We start from the raw sequence: 23128 nt of genomic DNA on the forward strand, positions 1-23128 counted from the left end.
TCATGCTGTTGGACCAGTCAGAAGCTCTGGGCTCTGGGAGTGAAGGAAACAACTAATTTGGGGTCTCTCTGGATTTGCGTTGCTCCTGTGAAGAACGGGACCCTCTTTTACCATCATATTTATCATTTCCGCATCATGGAGCGCCTCAGCCTGAAGGCGGTGAGTCTTCTCGCCGTGCTGATGTGTGGAGGGAAACTGGCTGGGGCAGTTAGGAGGAAAAGTGATGGCACAGCAGGTAGGTACAGGTCAGGGCATGATGGTGGAGTTGTCATACAGATGTATGTACTATAGTAAATGTGTACTATAGGGAAAGGGTCCTGGAGTCAATGTGTATTACAGTGGAAGTGTACTATAGTTAATGTGTCCTAGAGAAAGTGTACTTTAATGAAGGTGTACTGTAGAGAATGTATCCTTATGAATGTGTACTATAGTGACTGTGTCCAAGTAGAAAGTACACTGTAGAAAATGTATTAGTGAATGTGTACTAGTGAAACTGTGCTACAGTGAATGTGTATAGTAGTTCATGTGTACTATAGTGAATATGTACTACAGTGAATGTGTACAATGTTGAGGATGTACTATTGCAAAGGGTATTATAGTGAGAGTGTACTATTGCAAAGGGTATTATTGTGAGGGTGTACTATTGTAAAGGGTATTATTGTGAGGGTGTACTATTGTAAAGGGTATTATTGTGAGGGTGTACTATTGTAAAGGGTATTATAGTGAGGGTGTACTATTGTAAAGGGTATTATAGTAAGGGTATGTACTGTAGTGAATGTATATTCCAGTGAAAGTGTACTTTAATGAATGTGTACTAGTGAATGTGTACTACAGTGAAATTATGAAAACGTTATATTGAAAAATAAACAACATTTCATAAGGTGCATGGTACATTTGCACATGCCACATTTAACACTTTGGGGGTTTTGTAAGTTAAATTAAGCTACACAGTAAATTTGCCAGTGTTAAATCAACAAATGTACTGTGTACTAAACAGTATCATGCTTTGGAAGTGTGTCTCTGTGGAGGACGTGGACTTTTTTAGTGAAAGGGAGTAAAAATAGTTGTTTATAGTATTGTGTGGGTTTTAGTATACTGAAGGCCTTGTCTGAATTGAGCTGTTGGTAATTCTATAAAAAATGAATGGATGTCTTACAATGTCTGTGATTGTAACCTTTTCTTCACCACGTTTCCATCCCACCACTTTGTGCTTTGAAATATCGATTATATTCATTGTGTCACAATCAGATTTGCTTTCCACTTGCTAGAGTATCTCAGTCCTCCGCTGGACGTACAGCCGGAGAGCATAAACTGCACTGCCATCAGCGTAAGGTGGAGAATGCCTTGGCGACATGTGAGCACCATCACGGGATACAAGGTGAACCTCAAGGCATCTCCAAGAATCCATTAGATTTTACAGATATTATGTTTTTGCAGATTAAAAATATATTAAAAGGAAATTCAAGTTTTAAGATTTAATACAGGTCTCACAACATCTCAGCAGTATTGTACTGAAAAAAGGTGCTTTGACTCGTGATTATAGAGGAACCCTTTTTGGTGCAATATTGAATCATCAATGAAAGGTTTGCACCAAGGTGAAGAGCTCTTTAACCAGGCAAATACCCATTTGCTCCTTGAGTTCTACTGGTGCTACTGTATATATAGCCATTGTCTGAGGAATAACCATTTTTAGGAGAACACATTTTTAAGAGTGTAGCAAAGACAAGTGTTCTATAGGGCCATGAAAGCCTACATAACCCTTTGGATGCTTGAATCGTCTTTACCTGGTTAAAGCGCCCTTTGGATTGGTGGAAAACTTTTGTAGATCAGAATCAGAATCGGAAATACTTTATGGGTCCCAGGAGGGAAATTGCAGTTGTTACAGGTGCAACCATTGATGTAAGAATGAACACCATAAATAAAATAATTAAAAACAAAGAGAGAAAAACTTGAGAAACTTGAGAGAAAATATACATATATATAAATTATATGAATATAGTAAAGTGGCAATAACTGTGATAATAAAAATGGAAAATTATTGCACCTCAGTTATTGCACACATATTAAATTGAAGTACAGTACTATTATTTTTGCACATATGAACAGTATAATTTGGGTATTGCACAGATGAACCGTAGAGCCACACACTTAGGGAGGAGGTATAGAGTTTGATGGCTACAGGTAGGAATGACCCCCTGTGGCGCTCTGTGGTGCATTTTGGTGGAATGGGACTTGCACCACTGTGTTGTAGAGTGGGTGGGAGCCATTATCCATAATGGCATGCAGCTTAGATACCATCCTTCTCCCCGACACTGCCGTCAGCGAGTCCAACTCCACACCCACAACATCACTGACCTTGCTGATCTGTTTGTTGAGTCTGTTGGCATCAGCCACCCTCAGCCTACTGCCCCAGCATGCAACAGCATCGAGGACTTGAGCGTAGTCTGGCAGATATTGAAGGACCTCAGGTGCCTCAGAAAATAGAGACGCGTAGTGGGCATCAGTGTTCTTAGCCCAGTCTAGTTTATTGTCAGTGTTATAGACGGTTCTATGTAGCACAAGAAAGGGTCGAAGAACCTTTTTAAGTACTGTATGGAATCCTTTTTGCTTACAGTGTCTCACAAACCCTTAATGAGGGTTAAATCTGATCGATGTGCTGACATTACATCATCCAGAATATCCAGAACATCCTGTGTATATTATACATCCATCAGCCATAACATTAAAACCACTGAGAGATGAAGTGAATAACACTGATTATCTGGTTCCAGTGGCATCTGTCAAGGAGTGGGATCCACATATTAGGCAGCAAGTGAACAGTCAGTTCTTGAAGCTGATGTGTTGAAGCAGGAACAGTGACCAAGCATAAGCATTTGAGCCACTTTGGAAATTAGACAACTGGGTCAGAACATCTCCAAAACATCAGGCTGGTCTTTTTTGGTATGCAGTGGTCAATATCTACCAGAAGTGTTCTAAGGAAGGACAACCGCTACACCATGGGTGTTCAAGGCTCATTGATGCTCATGGAGGGCCATAGACCACAGGACGCCTTCAGATGTCTTTTGGTATTCATGCCTAAACAGGTCAGAGCAGGCGGGTGGTTTTAATGTTTTAATGCTATGGCTGATGGTGTATGTACACTTGAGCAATTCCTTTGAAAAATCTAGTTCGACGCGCTTCAGAAGGTTTATCTATGTCCATGGTCACAAGCTCGCATTTTCAATTTGCTGTTATTTGCGTCATTTTACATGAATTCAGACCAAGAAGCCACTGTTATGTATCGCACACTGAGGTTCTGTCTTGAGGGCCTACGCTCTCTGTCCCGTTATGGTTCAACACTTGGGCACAATAAGTTGTTATGCTTACTTGGGCGTCTGTCTTAATGATGGCTTAGCCACATTGCTAAGGAATGAGCTCATCCGCCTGCCGTTTCCATCCTTGCTTTCTTCAGTTATCCAGTCAAAACACAGACTAACTGAAGACCAGACTCAACCCATTGTTAGTAGGTTAGTCAATACTGAGATCAATGAGGATTAATAACCTAATTGTCTGGGGGAAAAGGTCTTCTACAAGAGAGATCCTATGCTTGAAAAACTCTTAAATAGAGGCCAGATAGTAGAATATCCAAAGCAGTGAATTCATTATTAATTCCTTCTTATGTGAACTTAAGAAATCTGTTCTTTTTATAGGTTGTCTGCACTGAGAACAGCCCGTCAGGTGGAGATGAAGTAGTGGTGGACATCCCCATTAGCCTGGACATGTGGAAGAGTGTAAGGGTCGTTTTTTCTTACTGCTCACAGCATTGGAATAACAATAAACCTGACTTTACCTAAACTTCAGAAGGACGCGCAGTGTCATTAATGTGAAGCACCAAAAGCCATGTGAATACTAATAGCACCCCTTTGTGGGCAAACTTGCACAAACGTGAGTGAGTGAGTTGCAAGAACAAGTCCAAGAGGTGCTTTGCATCTTTAAAAATCCATCTAAGTACTATTTAAAAAAGAACCATTTAGCCATGTAACTACAGAACCATGTACTAAAGGTCTTCCATCATATAGAAGAATGCTTGCATTGAACCTTTCAAGAATCAAAGTTATTTCTGTGTGTATTGTGTGTTTCAGGTGCAGATTAATGGCCATGCACAATTTGTAAGTCCATTTACAGATACTAACACACAAAGCACATTGATGGAACTCCTTATGCTACATGCCTTTTGCTAATAGTGACTGAAACCTACAAGGGTTTTAGTCAGCATCCATTAAAAAAAGAGGTATAACTGCCCTTCCCCGTAATGCAGAACACACCCCAAACACTCAGTGTTTTTTGGGTTTGTCTCTTGTGTTTACTAGAGCACGCTCATTGGGAATCTGAAAGTGGCGGCTGAGTATTCGGTCACGGTGGGGGCTTATGGATGGGCAGGGCAGGGACGGCCCAGCATGCCTCGAAGTGTCAGCACCAGCCATAACGGTCAGTCTGAGGGAGGAAAGTGAATTGCTTTTTAAAAAAATTAACCAAGACTGTGACAAGTGATTTAAATAAGTAATCATATCATGGATCATATTAGGGGTTTGAATCTCTAGGCACCACATGATTCGATTTAACGTCTTACCCTCCCTAGTGGCCATGACACAGTGAGTTTGTGTAGAGTTTGTAAGGGCTTTGCCCATTCAACGTAGAGTGGTAGCTTTGACTTTGCTTGCTTGATGGTCCTTTGGTCAGCATCAATGAAAAATGGCCAGTTTTAGCGTTTCCACATTTTTGAGTTATGCCTTTTGCATTCTGTCAATATTATGTTATTAATTAACATTAAGAAAAGTGATTTTTGCCATTTGTGACCTGATTCAGAAGTGTCCACTTCCACATTGGGATACATCTAAAAATCTATATTATATACTATACCCTGATATCAATATCATATCCTTCCCCATCATATATCATATACCCTATATCCCGATATTGATATCATATACCCTTTTCCATATATCCAGATATTGATGTCATATACCTTATACCCTATATCCCAATATAGATATCATTCACCCCATACCCTATATCCTGATATTGATATCATATACCTTATATCCTGTTATTGATATCATATACCCTATATTCCGATATCAATATCATATATTCTATAACCCTTATCCCAAAATCGATATCACATACCCTACATCATGATATCAATATCATATACCCTATATTCCAATATCGATATCATATACCCTATATCCCAAAATCGATATGCCCTATACCCTTTGTCCTAATATCAATATCATATACCATATATCTCGATATCAATATCATATACCCTATACCCTATACCCTATATCCTATATCCTGATAGCAATATCATATACATTACATCCCGATATCAATATTATATACCCTATATCTTGATATCGATATCATATACCCTATATCCCAATATCAATATCATATACCCTATATCCCAATATCAATATCATATACCCTATATCCTGATATCGATATTGTATACCCTATATTCTATATCCCAAAATCGATATCATATACCTTATATCCCAATAACAACATCATATACCCTATATCCTAATATCGATATGACATACCTTATTTACAGACATCAATATCATTTACCCTACGCCAAGCCATGCTTGTAGCTTGAAGGGCTCTTGGTACTGATCGGCTTTTGACCATTGCCATCAAGTACCGCTCACATATCTGTATTGCAACTAGGCTTCCTTATTGAACCAAACATGCTTCTTCTGCAGCATAGAACTTCAAATCTGGTCTTTATATCCAGTTTTCAATCCTGGACTTTGTAAACCCTTGGTAGGTGTGATGCTACTTGGCCAATCAGTTACATGAACTGAATGTTCCCTTGACTTCCAATGAGAACAAAATCCAGAACTGAAAACTGGTTTTAACGCCCAAATTTGAAGATCTGGGTTCTATGGCATCCCTCAAATAACCATCTGACGCACCTTTATGTTTAAGAGTGTATCATGAAGAGGTGAAGAGTTGAAAGGTTCAGCAGTCTTATGTTGTATTTTTGTTTGTCATCCATAGATCACTGTTTGCGCCCGGTGCCCCCACCTGAGCCCAGAGTAACGGCAGTGTCTGACACAGAGATCGCATTGTCATGGCAACCTGGTACAGGTGAAGGTAGCCCACCTGTCTTGTACTTCCTTGTGTCCTACATCAGGTATGATGTCGCCGAACACAGCGATGCTCTTGTTATGGTGCAGAATCAATAGCAGGTGGATAGAGAGTTCATTGTTTCTTTCATTTTAATAAAGTAAGAACAGGCTGCAAGCAGTAAAATCTGCCGTATATGATGCCCGGCATCGGCTAGAGGGGTATATACATCCCCCCAGCACTGGGCTGTGTAAATACTCATAAATCCATTACAATTCCCACAATACTGTGCAAATCTAGCATACAGCTTAACAGTAGTAAAAGCAGAAGTATTGTACAGTTTATCAGCACTTACATCTATTTGTGTTGCATTAAGCTTCTTTGGATCTTCTATCTGCTCGCTTCACCAGAGTTACATAGTGCAGTTAGCAGCGTGCAGAGCCCGGAGTAACAACATCAGAAACACCAATCTCCTTATTCCACAGTCAGTGGAGCATCACAATGATTTTGCAGCTGCTATTTTGAGGTAAAAATGTTACATAATGCTGCTTTAATCTCAACCACTGAGTTATAAAGACATTTAGAAAAATCTAAAAAGATGGCAGTAACCAAGCAAAATGTGCTCAATCTTCATCTGTCTATTTTCTTCATCTGAATTCGTTTTAATTGGATTAATGTGCTCTGAAATCCTTCAGAAGAAAGTCACCCTTCTCCTCATCCACTCCTACAAGTGCCACATTTCACATAAAAACTGTAAACAGGCCGTTAATCCTCGTCTGTGAATGAGAATGCGATTTGCTGTTAATGACATGTTAAATCAGCTGGTGCGTTTTATGAATCTGGCCCATAGTGCAGACCAGAATTCAGCTCACTACCATGGAAGCCACCTTAAGCCATGCATTAAGAAGAATGCACTAACCTTGGGCTGTTGTTTCTTTACGGGCACAGAATAGCGTCAGCTGTGCTGCACATGTTACAGTTAGCAACTCATAAACCGCTTATCTCTCCCCACTTATTGCTTTGCAGATACCCTACATACGCACCTTATCAATGGATCAGTCTCATCCCCTGCACTGTGTCTTTCCTGCTCATTTTATGAGTGTCTGTAGTGACAGTTTAATAGCAGCGTTTGGGAAACTGCTAAATGGAAAACATGTTGCTGCTCGACTGCTGAGGCTGTCTGGCCCGACAGCAGAACAGTCACTGAGTGCTGAATCGAATGATGTAACCGCAAAGACGCTCCCACTTTCTTTACAAGCAGATAAAGCTCTAACAGTGTTGCTGTTCATGCGGTTGGACTAGGAGGCCTGAAAAGAGGACAAGCAGTTTAGCATTAGCCCTCCCAGCCCAATGCAATTTGACATTATCACAGGACCACACACACACTCGGATCAAACAGAGGCGAGACTTGGTCTATTGTCTGGAAGACTACCGGGAGCTGAAAAGCAGCTTTTCGGGGGCATTTTAATTCCGAGTCAATTCAGCTCAGTCAGCCAGACTCGCCACCAGCTTCTGTTGAGGAGCCGCGTAACACACACGTCAGACAGCATCTCGATGGTGGGCCGGAGCTGCTCATGAGCGAGCAAGGCTATTTATGTAGATCTGCATTAATGAAAAGTTCTACACAGCCTGGCCTTTTATCCCCATAGTGTCTGTCTTATTCATGGCGACCAGATGGCCTTTAACCATACAGTGCTGTCCCTCAACTAATGCTGTCCCTCAAAGCCCCAGTCAGAAACAACGGAAACAGTGTCATGTGAAGACACTGCAGGCCGGTGGATTTTAATGGATGCTGTTGGACAGGATTTTAATGGATTGCTGCTGGCCTGCTAACTGAAGCCCTTACTAATTTACTGAGTAACTTTACATAACTAACTGCTCAAAAATACATAAAAATAAATAAATGATAGCAATTTAAGCCTAATTTTACTGTGGTGTTTAAGGGTAGTTACAGAATTAATCACACAGTGACACAATTTTGCCTTCTGTATGTTTTACTTTATGTTTAAAAAAAACCCTGCTGTGAGCAATAATGCTGTGTTCATCAGAAATTATGCCTAATATGAGTTCCCAGACTTGAAAGTTGCCCCCCCCTCAAAATCGTACTTTTTGGTGGGAAATTCAGAGATAATTTTGATACCCGTGTTCCCGAGTTGACCGAGAAGACCTTCAACCTGTCAAGATGGAGGAGAGGACAGAATCAGTTCTGTATGGGACATAATTCTTTATTTTTAGAGGCGTGGCTGCTGTAAATGGCGCATAATGTGCACATAAAACTGACTTGTTGAACGCTAAAGTTATCATGACATTACATTACATTAGCGTTACATTAGCCACCATTAGCCGTTCATGTAAAAGCACTTGAACGTGAACATACTCGTACATCTGACTTCACAAGTGGGGAATAGGTTCTTCCAGCTAGCACGAGAATGCAGCAGAAATTCTGCATATATCAAATATTATACAAAATACATGTTTTAAAATGATTGGTCAGAAGGTCAAATAAACACTCCAGTGTTTAGAATTTGAATGTTCTGGCAAGTATTTGATGGTTCAGGTTTTAAAGGGTTAACCCCTTTTGCTCTGGGTTGCCTTTACTTCAATAGGAAAAACTTATTTACATAATTAATTATTTTTACTATATATATATATATATATATATATATATATATATATATATATATATATATATATATATATATATAATGTGCAATATATTATACTATGTAAATTGCTGTTTGTGATATATCATTGTTATTATTATTATTATTATTATTATTATTATTGCTATTTGAGATCATGAATCATTTCATTATTAGGTATATATATATATATATATATATATATATATATATATATATATATATATATATATCATTGAGATTATGAAGCTTATTTTGATTGTCGAGAGGAGTTGGGAGTGAGAACGAAGCTGGGAAGGTTTTACTGGGGTGATTGAATTAATTTTTAATCTCCTTTATTTTTTTTGACCTTTTTTTTAATTACTTATAGTTAGCATGATTTTTGTCTTGCTTTATATTTTTCATAAAATTGTTTTGTCCAGCACTTTCATCCAATAAACTGGTAAAACTACCTTGGAACTCATTTGAATCTAATTAGATTAGATTAGATTAGATCAGATTCTTTTTCAAATGAAATAAATGTGTTAATTTACTCAGTGGAAGTGAGTTTGTTTGTTTAAACAGTTTTACTGAATCATATTCATGTTCTGAATTGACAGGTGAATCCACAGTGACTTAACCTTCTAAAATATGAGTAAAAGTTTAAAATTTGAATAGAACCTGTACTTAAATGAGCTCCCAATGAGAAATAAGGGATATAAAATTATACCACAGTTTTGTAGATTGATTGTATAAAATTGTCTATAGAGTCTAGATTATTCGCAGTGTTGAGAATTGAGTCACTAAGACATGATTCCACCATGAGTGTGCTTCAGAAACACCATTTTAGGCCAAAACTGTATCTCCAATCTATCAGAAAACAGCATCTCAGGCATCAGATTAGCACCACATTTCTAATAATTTCATGTACCACGTTTCTATGATGCATTAAACTCTTCAGACATCTGGTTCCATTCCCCTCCACTGTGACCAATTCTGACTCAGCACATTTCTCGCTCCAGGTTTTCTTAGGGCAGCGACTTTTTGGAAACCTGGGCAGTTTGTTAACCTCTAACATTTGCTCTGATGTCTAGACCAGAGCTGGACAACGAGTGGACGTCTGTCAGGGTGCCGACGCAGACCCGCTTCATGGTTCTGAGAGGCATGAGCCCTGATACACAATACCAGCTCATGGTGCAAGCTGCGAACATGTACGGAGAGAGCCATCCAAGCCCGGTTACTGGCCCCATCTGGACACTTAGTGAGTCTGAGGGTGTTCGTGTAACAGGGTAGACTTAACTTAAAATACTAAAACTGAAATTCTTAAAGCAGCATTTTGCCCCCTACAGTCGGGGGGTGGAATTTGTAGTTTGAGCCCCCACTGAGGGGCGCGCTTTACACATGCATTCTAAGAGATGAGGTAACGGATGGAGAACCATCACTGCAGGTGCTGGAAGCTTGTGAACTCATAGCTAGCTAGTGCTGTTAACAGTGTGCTAGGCCTAGAGTAGCAATGATAGAGATGCTGTTCTCAATATTAAAGGTTTGTCAGGCATCATTTTGTTGCCCTAAGTGCCTCCTGCCATTAGCATGGATGCTAGTTAGCTTCACTTTGTTATTTTGCTAATTCTATGCTAGAAACTCTGTTGTGGTATTAAAAACATGCACATATAACCTTTTTTTTAACAAATACAAGGGCTAAATGTCACCCCAGACAGGGAATTTTACTTGTGGCCTTTGGGAGATTAATGGGACTGCTATCTGGTGGTCATTAGCTAACTTTTATCATTTGCCAAGTCCTGGAAGTAGGCCCAATGTCTCAATGTGCTTGGCCCCTGCGTACCTCTATTATACATGTATTTCTGGAATATGCCAGTGGATATCTAAGGTATTAGTATGACATGCTAAGTTAGAAGCATTTCTGCTTGCTTGCTACCTGCTTGCTTATAATCCCTCTTGGTCATCCCCCAGGTGTGCAAGAAGCTGGTAGTGGCCAGCAGCCCTTCACAGACCCTCAGCTGAATGATGACAGTTCAGATGTTTACGACTATGACGTTGAGATCTTCACAGAAGAGGTTAGAGAATTTTCCAAAGAGCTGATGTTTGAGAGATGATGAAGTTTATAGGTTAGATACTGCTTTTTTACTATATACTACATTGTTGTCCAGCTCAAAATCCCTGAAAATCAAGACAGTAGAACGTCGCTGGGAAATTCAGCATCTCAAGCAAGCTCGAGCTATGGCTTCAGCTATGGCTTTACAACAATGCCTACTGCTAGTGCACCTCCCTCTACCTCATCCTCAAAGCCTGCCTCCACCACTGCATCCCCAACTGCCTATGTTCCAGTGAACCGCTGGACATGGCCAGGGAGACAGCTACATGATCTGCCCTGTGAGGACACGGCGTGTCCCCCTAACAGTGTCTGCATCGACGACTACAGTAATGGAGGCTCGCGCTGCCATTGCGCTCTAGGCCGAGGTGGAGATACCTGCTCTGAGGGTGAGTTCACACTTTTTTGAGGCCATCATTAAAGGTGGAACGCAAACATCAAATGAAAAGCTGGCGAAAAGGTGGAGTGATTTAATCTCCACCATAAAAACACCATAGAGGCATGGATCCCACAAGACCTGTGAGGGTGTCTTGAGGTATCTGGCATCTTTAGGTCCTATAAGTTTTAGGGTTGGGCCTTCATGAATCGCATGAGCTTTAGAAGCTGGTTCTGGTCCATTGGTTGTTCATTGCTGGACCACTTTTGGTAGAACCCACCAAAAGACCTGGCTGATGTTTTAAGAATGAAATCCCTCATATAATGAGGATCACTACTGGACTTTACCTTCATGTTGAACCAATAACTTTGCTTTGGGAAATGGACCTTATGGAGAAGGAAGGATACAATAGAATAAGACACTCTGGATTTAGCACTAATGCCAGGCGTGGCAAATTATCAATTGATTATGATTAATTCTGACATCATGACAATGTTCTGTTATTTTTATTGTAGCTAAAATAATAGCTAGCAATTACACATGACTAGCTGTAGCTTAAATGCTGATATTTGTGTCTAATTGAATAGATAGCAGTGTGCCACACAGTGTGAAAAAAAACCCTATAAGCTAGTTCGTTCGGCTTGACTTCACACCTTAGGCACTAGGTGTGTGGTGATTTGATGCTACTGGTGGTCACAACCATCATTTTCTTGTTAGCTACATTAGCCTACCTTCTTCCTCCAGTGCAAATCTACAAAAGCAGTCATCTGGCATCATTTTGCTGGTTTACTATTTGGAGAAAGAGACAAATAAAGGAATCATTTCTTGATTTCTTGCCGAGCAATCTCTCAGAGAAGCTCATTCACGCTTTCTTTTCGCGATGTAGCCGTGGCCGTGCGCTTTCCAAAGTTCAGCGGATACTCTCACGTGGCCTTTGAACCACTGAAGAACTCGTACTACTCCTTTGAACTGATTCTGGAGTTCAGGGTAAGACACTTCATATGCCGGATTGTCATTTGTGATTTTTGAGGTTGTCAGGTTAGAATTTGATGCTAACTCTTTCTGCGAGCTTTCACTCACTGCTAGAGGTATTTGCATTTTGCTTCCCTCTGTAGGCAGACAGTGAAGATGGGCTCCTGCTGTACTGTGGGGAGAACGACCAGGGAGAAGGAGACTTTGCCTCTCTTGCCCTCATCAGGGGAAAGCTTCACTTCAGGTTAGCCTGTAGTTGCTCTCTGTAGTTGAAGAGCCATTCTGTGGGAAATGCAGTATAAGTGGAAGTGTTAATGAATGAGCGAAAGCACTGTGTGTGTTTGCAGGTATAACTGTGGTACAGGAGCAGCTCAGATAGCAGCTCAGGGTCGTGTGAAGCTGGGAGTGTGGTACACAGTGACGGTGTATAGAGAGGGCTTGAGTGGCTGGCTGAGAGTGGACAATAACTCACCCGTCACCGGACGCTCTCAGGTGAGATGTTTGTGTTTTATCTGTGAGTCAAATAAATACATTGGTTACTCATTTGAGCCATAACATTAATATCACCTGACTAATTTCATGACCATTCGAGGCATGGATTCCACAAGACCTCTGGTCTGGCGTCTGGTATCAATACATTAGCAGCAGTCTACATTAGCATCCTTTAAGTCCTGTAAGTTGTGAGAGGGGGACCTACATGGATCTTGTCACTGCGCATTAGGGGACTATGACCCTGTTGCCGGTCCTGGTAGGTACTGACCAATGCATACTAAAAAAAACCCAAAAGACCTGCCTGATGTTTTGTAGTACTAATGTTATGGCTGACTGGTATGTATCCAATATTGTATCTATCTACCTACTTACCTACCTACCTACCAACCTACCCATCACCTTAAAGTTAAAGGAGTTTTGAAGGCCAGGCTGCGTTTGGAATGAAGTACAATACAAGTCAGCCAGTCAGAATTAAGCTCATTTACATATATCAGCTTATTATTAACAGTTATTAACAAGAGCATTTTATACTGTTTAATTATAAGGGATTAAGAGAGGTTATATGGTCATATAAAAAGTGTTAATTGTTGCAATTATGCAAAGTTGAATCAAATAAACTAATTTTTTGAGTGATATAATATTTATATAACATACAGCCAACATTAGCGTTAATATACATTATTTACAGAGTCTATCATACTGTATAGTCTATAGTTCTTGTTTGCCTTGTGAGTTCTGAAGCACAGAAACCAGACACTGTTCCACCTTGCCTTGTTGTTCCAACACTACAGGGCGAGTTCACCAAGATCACCTTTCGCACTCCGCTTTACCTTGGCGGTTCACCTGCCGTTTACTGGCTGGCCAAGGCAGCCGGGACCAACCGGGACTTCCAGGGCTGCATCCAGAGCCTCTCTGTGAACGGCAGGATGATTGACATGAGGCCATGGCCTTTGGGGCGAGCTCTGAGTGGGGCAGACGTAGGTGAGCGGGGCGAGTCACGAATGTGTGTTGTCACCTTTAACCTTCACCTCGGCCTCCTGTAGGCTAATTCCCTCATATTGCTCTGATTTAGAAGGTTAAAGCAGCTCAGACTGTGAGAAGAGTCAAAACCTCAGCCTCAGTAGACTTGCATTGCTTTTGGTGACTTTAGTCATCTTTTGGTACTTTATTGGCATCACAGCCTAGAAAAGCTGTTAGCTAGGCATGTAAATCTCTGATTCTTTAGCCTGCTGTAGTTCAAGTCACAGTTTGGGTCAGGACACATATGTTTTGGTGACTACCTACATAGAGACTTCATAGCGCAGGCATAAGCCAGGTGTTAGCGAGATGCTGTGAGATGTTACGTAACATAAATAATACATTTGTGTTGACATAAGAGCCCTTTAAACTGAAGTGTTGGACATTTGTTTATAACACTGTTATGAAGCATTATACCCAAACAATGTAACTTATAAGACAGAAGCCTGTTTAAGAACATCATATATCAGTCGTTTGGCTTAAGTGATTATTTAAGAACAGTCTTCTATTTATATTTTATTTTGAGTATATAAGTACAAAGCTTGTTGCTATTACATGTACTTAGGTACATTTTGCTTTGATAAATTAGTCCATTTTCTCCTTGAACCCAAGGCTTAAACTTGTTAAGTGTACATTTTGTTGCTTGCAGCACCACTCTAGAACTGTGAAGCCTTGTACATTTCTATGTCCAAGAAAGAACAGAAAGGTAAATTTACTCAGAACGTTGTTTTTATGTAGTGTAATTGCACAGCTCTAGACCGGGCCTGCGGTCTAACTGCTGCTCAGCTAGTGTGAGGAGGTCATTAGTTCAAATCCAAGCAAGGCTTTAGCACTCCATGGTTAAAACCCTCCCAGTCTGAAGACATCATGTGATGGGGGAATTGGGAAATGAGGGAATTCTAACCTGCAGGTGAGAATCAACAATAAACAGTGGGGAGGAGCCACAGAGTAAACATCTTACACAATATTATTTTCAGCTGCAGCTCATTTACTGATGTCTTTGAGTCATCTCAAGTTTGACCAACTCAGAAAATGCTTTTTAATCAGTTACCTTATGATTTTAATCATTTTCATACTGCAAACTCTCAGCATTACTGTGCAGTGATATGAGTGTACTATGTATTGTTGGTGGCAGGAGAGTGCAGTGATGGAGTCTGTACAGATGTCTATTGTGAGAATGGAGGAGTTTGTTATGCAAACCGGGCAGATGGCTACATCTGTCTGTGCCCACTTGGCTATAGAGGCCTGCTGTGCCAGGAGAGTAAGTGCCAATTTGCTATAACCCATTGACAGTTTTAGGATAGCAGTACAGCTACACACTCTGGATTGAGGTTTACCGCTGGACTGACAGCGTTGTGCTTGCCTTACAGCCATCTCCCTCTACCTCCCTCACTTTAACACCACTCTGATGTCCTACCTGAGTACGCCCTGGCCACGGCCTGCACAGCACTACTTGTCCTTTATGGAGTTTGAATTGACCTTCCTGTCTGCGGCCTATGATGGCACTCTGCTCTACAGCGAGGACACGGACAGCAGAGACTTCCTGTCAGTAACGATGGCGGGAGGATACGTAGAGTTCCGCTTTGACTGTGGGTCCGGATCCGGCATAATCAGGTGTGTACCATTATGACCAGTGGTTTAACTAAGATCCTATGTTCCCCATTAATAATGTTTGTGGACACCTGTTCTAATGAATGCATTCAGCTACTTAAAGCTGCATACATTACTGACAGAGATGTGCAAATGCACCTACACACAGCTTGTGTAGTCTCTGTAGAGAAGTATTGCCAATAGAATTGGACTCTCTTCAGTAGAGAAACATGAACCTATTGGCACCATGCCTTCTAATGCTAGCCGTGGGCTTGTGGGGTATAAAGCCAGTGGAACTGTATTCTCAGAATTATGGTTGGCGCTCCACCCAATACTTTTGGAATGAGATAGGGAGTTGGGGACGAATAAGGGTGGTGATCATCCAACATCCTGACATCCCTAATGCTCTTGTCACTGAATGCAATCAAATCCTCATAGCAACGATTCTCCAAAATCTTGTGGAAAGCTTTATTTACTGGACAGTAGAGACAGTTACTCCAACAAGAGCAGGATCAACTACTTTTATCTAATTAGAGGACTTTAAACACTGTGGCTCAGTGGTTGTGGGTTCGATGGTCAATGGTGGTGAAGATGTTGGTGGTTGGTGGCTGTACATTTATTTCAGTTCTGACTCATGAGATGGCATGGGCAGCAAAGCATGCTCTAGTATTGGATTCCGCCGTAAAAACAGCTCCAGCAAACCTCTCACCACAAGTCTGAAGTTGGGTGCGTGGTGAATTTGGAAAAAGCTCAATCTAGCTGCAGAAGCCTGACATTACAGATTCAGTGTAACGGCCTGGACAGGATTTGGGCCAGGCAGCCGACATAAAAACCTATAGAGATATTTATATACACATATACATATTCAGTGCACAGAATTTTACAGCCTTAAACAGACTGTTTTGACCACACAGGCTATTCAGATTATTTACTGGTCTTGGTAAATCACTACATGTAAATGTACTAGTTGTAGTTACATGTTTTTAAAGGTCTTGAAGTCCCTCCCACCCCACACATACACAATGCTATGGTCCTTCAACATAGACCCATTTGAAACCCCCCAATAGCCACAACTTCCTAACCATGGTGGATGCCAGTGTGTCCCCAGTGTCCTCTTTTTTTGACAACCTAAATATGGTCACCCTATAAAATTAGGATCGGTCTGTTTTACAGCTCTGTTTTGGTTCTGCTGGCTTTTCTTTTGAAGGAGGAACAACAGTGTTTGAGGTTCTCAGTTTGTCAGAGTTATGTACTGAAAAGGCAACTTCGGAATAACTTGTACGCCAGCTGACGTAAAAACCCATACAGATATTTATATACACATAAAGGCTCATTCCAGCAAGCGTCAGGTGTCGTAACACTGTGTGAAGTGAAGTCAGGTCAAGACCGAGCAGCCATAGATACCATTGGAATAAATTAGTAATTGTTTATGTAGGTTTATGTGACTAAAGACCTAAGCTAAATTGACAAAAGTATTGGAACACCTGCTCATTCCTTGCTTCTGCCTGGTATTAAATCAAGGGTATTCAAAAAAGAGTTGATCCTGCTTTTGTTGGTGTAACTGTTTCTACTATCCAGGGAGGAAGGCTTTCCACTAGATTTTGGAGGAGCATTGCTGTGAGAATTTGATTGCATTCAGCGACAAGAACGTTAGTGAGGTCAGGATATTGGGTGATCTCCACCCCACCTCATCACCCCCAACTCCCCAACTCATCCCAAACAGAGTATTCAGGTTATGTACTGGTCTTGGTAAACAAGCATATGTTAATGTACTCTCACACATTATGCTACACAATGGTCCTACGCTATGGTCCTACAACTTAGGCCTACTTGAACCCCCCCGCCCCCCCTTCATCCATTACATCCTAACCACAGTAGAATGCAGTGTTTCCCCAGTGTCCACCTTTTTCTAACAACCTAAATATGGTCAGAAATTTTGTAGTAGTATTGGACACAGCCATAAAGACCAGTCTGAAGTTGGATGGTTGGTGAATTTGGAGAAAGCTCCATCTAGCTGCAGAAGCCCGACATTACAGTTTCAGTGTAACAGTCTGGACAGGATTCAGGCCAGGCTTTGTACGATGTAAACAACAAGCATCAGGCGTATGAAACACTGTCTGAAGTCAAATCAGGTCAAAAAAAGTTACAGCCATAGACACTTGGAATAAGGCATCATAATTGTTTATGCAGATGTATGTGATTAAAGACTTACACTGTACTGACAAAAGTATTGGGACACCTGCTCATGCATTGTTTCTTCTAAAAGGGTACTAAGAGTTTATCCTGCTAACTGCCTCTACTGTCCAGGGAAGGCTTTCTACTACATTTTGGAGCATTGCTGTGAGGATCTGATTGCATTCAGTGACAGAAGTACTAACAAGGTCAGGATGTTGAAAGAAAGATCACCAGCCCAACCACATCCCCAACTCCCCAGCACATCCCAAAAGTTTTGGATGGAGCACCACCATCATTCCAGAGAGCACAGTTCACCCACTGCTCGACAGCTCAATGCTGATGGGGGGCTTTATACCCCTCTAGCCCACACATGGCATCAGGCATGGTACCAATAGGTTCATGTTTCTCTGCTCCATAGAGTCCTATTTCTATCCCTGTACTTTTCTACTAGACAAGCTGTGTGTGTGTGTGTGTGTGTGTGGGGGGGGGGGGGGGGGGGGTATTTGCACATCTGCACATCATTGCACATCAATGGGTGCAATTTTAGGTAGCTGAATGCTTTCATTAGAAGGGGTGTCCATTTGGATATCTAGTGTACATTAAGAGCAAAGTCTTTAATCACATCCAACAACAGTGTATTTTCAGTCCTGTAAAATGTCAATGTCAGACTTTACAGCCTGCAAATTCCCCCAGCCTGAATGCATCTGCTTGTAGTTTGTAGTAAGATATTTGTCCATTTGTGTCCTGTGCAGGAGCGAGGAGCCCGTCAGTCTGTTCAGATGGCACAAGCTGAGACTGTCTCGCACAGCCAGAAGGGGCATTCTGCAGCTGGACAACCAGAAGCCTGTGGAGGGCATGGCTGAGGTAGGTCACAGCAAGGGTCACTGGATTCACTATGAGTGACGTCTACTCTGATGTTGTGCAGGGACGTCTCAGCTTTGGCGTCTCTTTCTGATTTCCGCGCTCCTCTTTCAGGGGGCCTTCACCCAGATCAAGTGCAGCTCTCCACTTTATTTCGGAGGCGTCCCAAACTACGACCTGGCCAAGGACAGTGCCTCAGTTCATGTGTCCTTCACTGGAAGCATTCAGAAGGTATGTCAGCTTCCACACGGCCATTGGCTACATTGTGGCATTAGCTTTTTTTTTTTAACAAAAGTCTCACTTGTGTCCATGTTTGAAAGCATGGACACATTTCTCAGTTCTAGCCTTTTATTTATTATTCTAGCAATTTATTTATTAGCATACTGTTGATACCCATGGATGCCGAAGTCGATAGGCAGGTCTGGAAGCAACTGTGCTTAGGTTTCCTGGTGAGGATAGTCAGAGAGGCTTGTGTCTGTGTTTACACTGTACTTGCCTTAAGTAGCTTCAGACCCATCATACAACCATACAACACAGTTAGCTTGGTGCTAACATAGCATAAATATAAGAGTTCTATTAGTTTATGATAATGTAGAATTACACTCTAAAAGGGAGGGATCTGAAAATGTTGGGCTGGAGCCCAAAGGCTAGAACTGAGAAATGTGACTGAGTTAAAGGGAGGAGATGGGTGGTGGTGGTTGGATGTGGAATCTTCTTCATGGACACGGAAGAAGAGCAAACGCCAAAGATGTCCAGCGAATTCCCACAAACCTACTTTTTGTGGCACTTGTACTAGGCCTGCAGGCCTTATTATCATAGTTTACTGGAATGCTATATAGTACTGGTGGTCCATGGAGGTGGACAACTCATAAAGACCAAATTCTGTCTTCAGACTCTCCTTATTGTGGAGATTTGTTGATGTTCTCCCCTTTCAGGTGATTGTGAATGACCATGCCATTCATCTGCCAGCTGCTTCAGCAAAGGGGGTGAATGTGGACAACGCAGTCCACCCATGTGCAGCCAACCCGTGTGCCAATGCTGGAGTGTGCCAGCCCAAACATGATGCCTATGAGTGTAACTGCCCACTGGGGTATAAGGGAAAACACTGCCAGAGTGGTAAATCACAGCCCTTACTTACAACTGTACTTCCTGTAGTCTGGGCCACTAATGATGATTAGCAGGTGGGGATTACTGCACCAAACTGTTTTGCTGACTGTACAGTGTGCAGACATTTGCTTTGTTTCATTGCCTCTTGGTTCTTTAAGAGCTTCACGCCACCTAGTGGCCACTCACCTGTAGCACACTGTTTATCCTCTAGCAGAGAGTGGAGCTGTTGAGATTCCACAGTTCACCGGCAGAAGCTATCTCATGTACGACAGCAAAGATGTCCTGAAGAGGTGACCTGTTAGACTGTTATTAAGACAGACGTAAAAGCTGAGAACCACTGAAACCGTCAGTGACAGGAATTCACCCTTGTTGTCTTTCCTCCCTGCAGAGTATCAGGCCCCAGAACTCACATACAGCTGCATTTCAGAAGCACGGCTCGGGAAGGACTGTTGATGTGGATAGGTGACACCAGCATGCGACCCAACAGCGACTACATGTTTCTGGCTTTACATGGTGGAGCAGTTGTCTTCAGGTTCGTGGACCCAGAGATACACACACATTTACATTTATGTAATTTAGCAAGGTAACTCGTATTACAGAGGTGGGTCAGTGTAGTGTTAGGAATCCTGCCCAAGGACTCTTATTGGGGTAGCTCACTGACTGGTAGTGGTGTTACCTGTTGCGCCACACACACACACACACACACACACACACAGTATTTTTTAAACAGTATTTTTTTAGTCGCATTTAATGATTGCCAAAAGAGACAAAAACACAAAAAATGAACAACAGAAAATCAATTAAACAAAATTAATAAAATAAATAAAATAAATCAATGAATAAAATAAGAGCTGTCAACCAATCAGCTGGTTGTTAGGGCCCCTGTTAAAAAAAACTATTTAGGTTTAGGGGCCTTTTTTTCTTCATCCCTTTTTTTGTTACTGTGCCTTTAAGACGAGAGACTGCCCTGTATTGTGCTACACTCAGCAGGTAGTTATGAAATAACTACGTTTTGGGAGGAGAAACATGCCTGCAGCCATCCCTACCTTGTTCTCGTGTCTGTGCAATCCTTCACCACCCCATCACCTCCCTTTTAACCCTGTCATCCATCATTCCTGGCTTCACTTATCAAAGGGAGCACTGGTTTCCTACCACAATGCAGACGCCACCCGAGCTCCAGCTTTAGCAGATAAATGCCTAAATCTATGTTGTTGTTTTTTTGTGACATCACAAAAACGAATAATTGAATTTTGTATAATCATAAAGGTGCCAAAAAAAAAAAAAATATATATATATATACCACTATATATATATATATATATATATATATATATATATATATATATATATATATATATAGTGGTTTTAGTATGTATATATACTCCTTTTTTAAAGAGCATATTGTCACCGTCATACAAAAATGTGTCTTCAAAATATCAACTTTACAGGAGAAGGTTTAAAGGGAACTTTCAATGGAAGTCAATGGAATAGAGCATTTCTATCAATTTCTGATAGAAATTTCTTCCTTATGATCCATGCAGCTGTTCAGTGTTCTAGAAGTACCACTCAGAAACGTATGGATATCACAGCCTCATGTATGACAGTAATGATAGCATGTCGTCATAACTCCCACCCCTGACTGTGGCTCCCCTGCAGCTATAACCTTGGTAGTGGCACGAACACCCTCAGAGTCAACGGAACATTCATTGATGGCAGATGGCACACGGTCAAAGCAGTCAGGTAAAAGCCTCAGAGCTCAGAAGTAGAGAAGTATATTCTCCATCACTATCAGCTGCCTCTGCTCTTTTAAATACCCGCTCTCGTCTTCCTCAGAGATGGACAGATGGGCAAACTGAGTGTGGATAATTCCACCACCAGAGTGGGTAAATCACCTGGCAGAATGAGACAGCTCAACACCAGTGGGGCCTTGTACGTTGGTGAGTTGTGTTATTGATGATGATGATGATAATAATGATGATGATGGTTTAAACGCAACAATAAAAGCTATTATTGGTTTGTAAAAGGTTGCTATTAATATAAATTAACATAAAACATAAATGAATAATTGTATTATTAATGCAGATATTAAAATGTAAGTGATTTTAATAACATCAATAAAATATGCGTTCATTTTTAAGCCAACCAATTGATGTTGACCAATTCCAAATTAAAAACGTACATGCAATGTTTCTAAATTTTAGAAATCAAGAAAAAGGAAAAATCTGTAATGTTGATAATGCTGTTTCTCTTGTAGGTGGAATAAAAGAAGCCTCGATCCATATAGCATATCTGCGAGGCCTGGTCGGCTGCCTGTCCCACCTCACTCTATCCACTGACTACCATCTCGGACTGATGGAGGATGCTTCTGATGGCAAAAACGTCAACACCTGTCCCCAGTGAGGCCTGCCGCCCCAATCACCTGATGCCTACAAAGCCATTGTGTATTCGGATGGTAATCAGGCCGAGGAGGCGCTCGACCTGACCTGCGATAGGTCATACAACCTTGAAGAACTGCGACTTCACAATCTTCCTAAAGCCTTTCTAGTGACATTTACTGGAGTAAAGAGCACAGCTCAGCTCCAGCAGCAATAGAATATAATGTCCCGTTGTTTCTGTGCTTGTTTTGATGCTTGTTTGAGCACATAAGAGGCCTTCAGAGAGGTGGAATCATTATGGCAAAGGCTGCCATGAATTAACCAATGTTGCGGTTACCCTTCTGTCAGGAGGATATGCTTTTATGTTCAATGGGAATTCTGCAGTTTCAGAATTCCTGCATAATTAAATAGTGAAAATGGAAACAAAGTCATTCAGAGTCATCCATGGTTGCGTGAACTGCCCTGTTATTGAGAAACCTACAGAGTCATGATTGTTTACAGTGGTGCTGATAGTAACCAGATGCCTGAAGAGTTGAATGCCTCCATTTAGTTCATTTATTATACACAACAGTTATGAAAAGGCTGCTTGATACTGTTGTTTTGCGGCAGGTTTGAGCTGATTTAGGCTTTGTAGGGCACAAAAACATCAGATGTTCAGATTTGCCACTATTTTACCATCATCAACACATTACACAGGTACACACTAAAGGTTCACTTGTGGATTTGGATGGTAAATCAAATGTGTGTAATGTGTACATACACTTGTGACCCCTGGTTGCCATCATAACCACAGAGGATGGGACTGGTCTTCCATAGGGAGGTGGGGTAATGTAGTTATTGCCACAGATTCACAGGGATTTTAGCCATTAAAAAATCTTTGGGTTATATTAATCCCAGACAAATCAACATGTCGACATGTGGGTAAACGTTCCATCATACCCTGTGGAAAAGGGAGGCGCTCAAGGAGACATGGGCACAGATACCTTGGGTCATTCAACCGTAGATACAACACTCAAATGCAGAAGATGAGCCAAACAACTCCTCAGAGTCCTTTAGCTTCTGGGAGTATATAGCCTACATGCATGTAGCTGCTAATTACTACAGCTAAACTAGCTGCTAAAATGTCATCAATAAGAACAATTAAGTAGGTTTTACGATTGGTTATTCTCATGTAATGTTTTATCAGGGGTCACAGGGTGCTTTTTTGGAGGGGGCAGCAGTGTGTAAATTGAGTAGCCACTCCCATATCAGTCACTTATGGCGAGATCTCGTATCCCGTGTGAATCGGTCATAAATCTTATAGACGTCCTGAGGT

At 41.3% G+C, this 23128-nt stretch overlaps 1 protein-coding gene across 1 annotated transcript; it reads left to right on the forward strand.

Annotated features, from left to right (window-relative positions):
• The first annotated feature begins 135 nt into the window (after positions 1 to 135).
• LOC140536915 (pikachurin-like) lies at positions 136 to 21838 on the forward strand. Its single transcript, XM_072658992.1, has 23 exons — positions 136 to 235; positions 1269 to 1378; positions 3690 to 3770; positions 4122 to 4148; positions 4350 to 4467; positions 6049 to 6184; positions 9833 to 9999; positions 10710 to 10813; positions 10907 to 11237; positions 12111 to 12211; positions 12340 to 12440; positions 12544 to 12688; positions 13480 to 13669; positions 14841 to 14966; positions 15076 to 15319; positions 18223 to 18334; positions 18446 to 18562; positions 19267 to 19447; positions 19650 to 19728; positions 19827 to 19970; positions 21095 to 21178; positions 21272 to 21375; positions 21693 to 21838. Exons 1-23 carry the CDS (start codon positions 136 to 138, stop codon positions 21836 to 21838), a joined length of 3048 nt encoding a protein of 1015 aa, XP_072515093.1.
• Positions 21839 to 23128: the final 1290 nt, after the last annotated feature.

This window comes from Salminus brasiliensis, chromosome 16 (assembly GCF_030463535.1).
Source record: "Salminus brasiliensis chromosome 16, fSalBra1.hap2, whole genome shotgun sequence".
NCBI classification, from domain to species: Eukaryota; Metazoa; Chordata; class Actinopteri; order Characiformes; family Bryconidae; genus Salminus; species Salminus brasiliensis.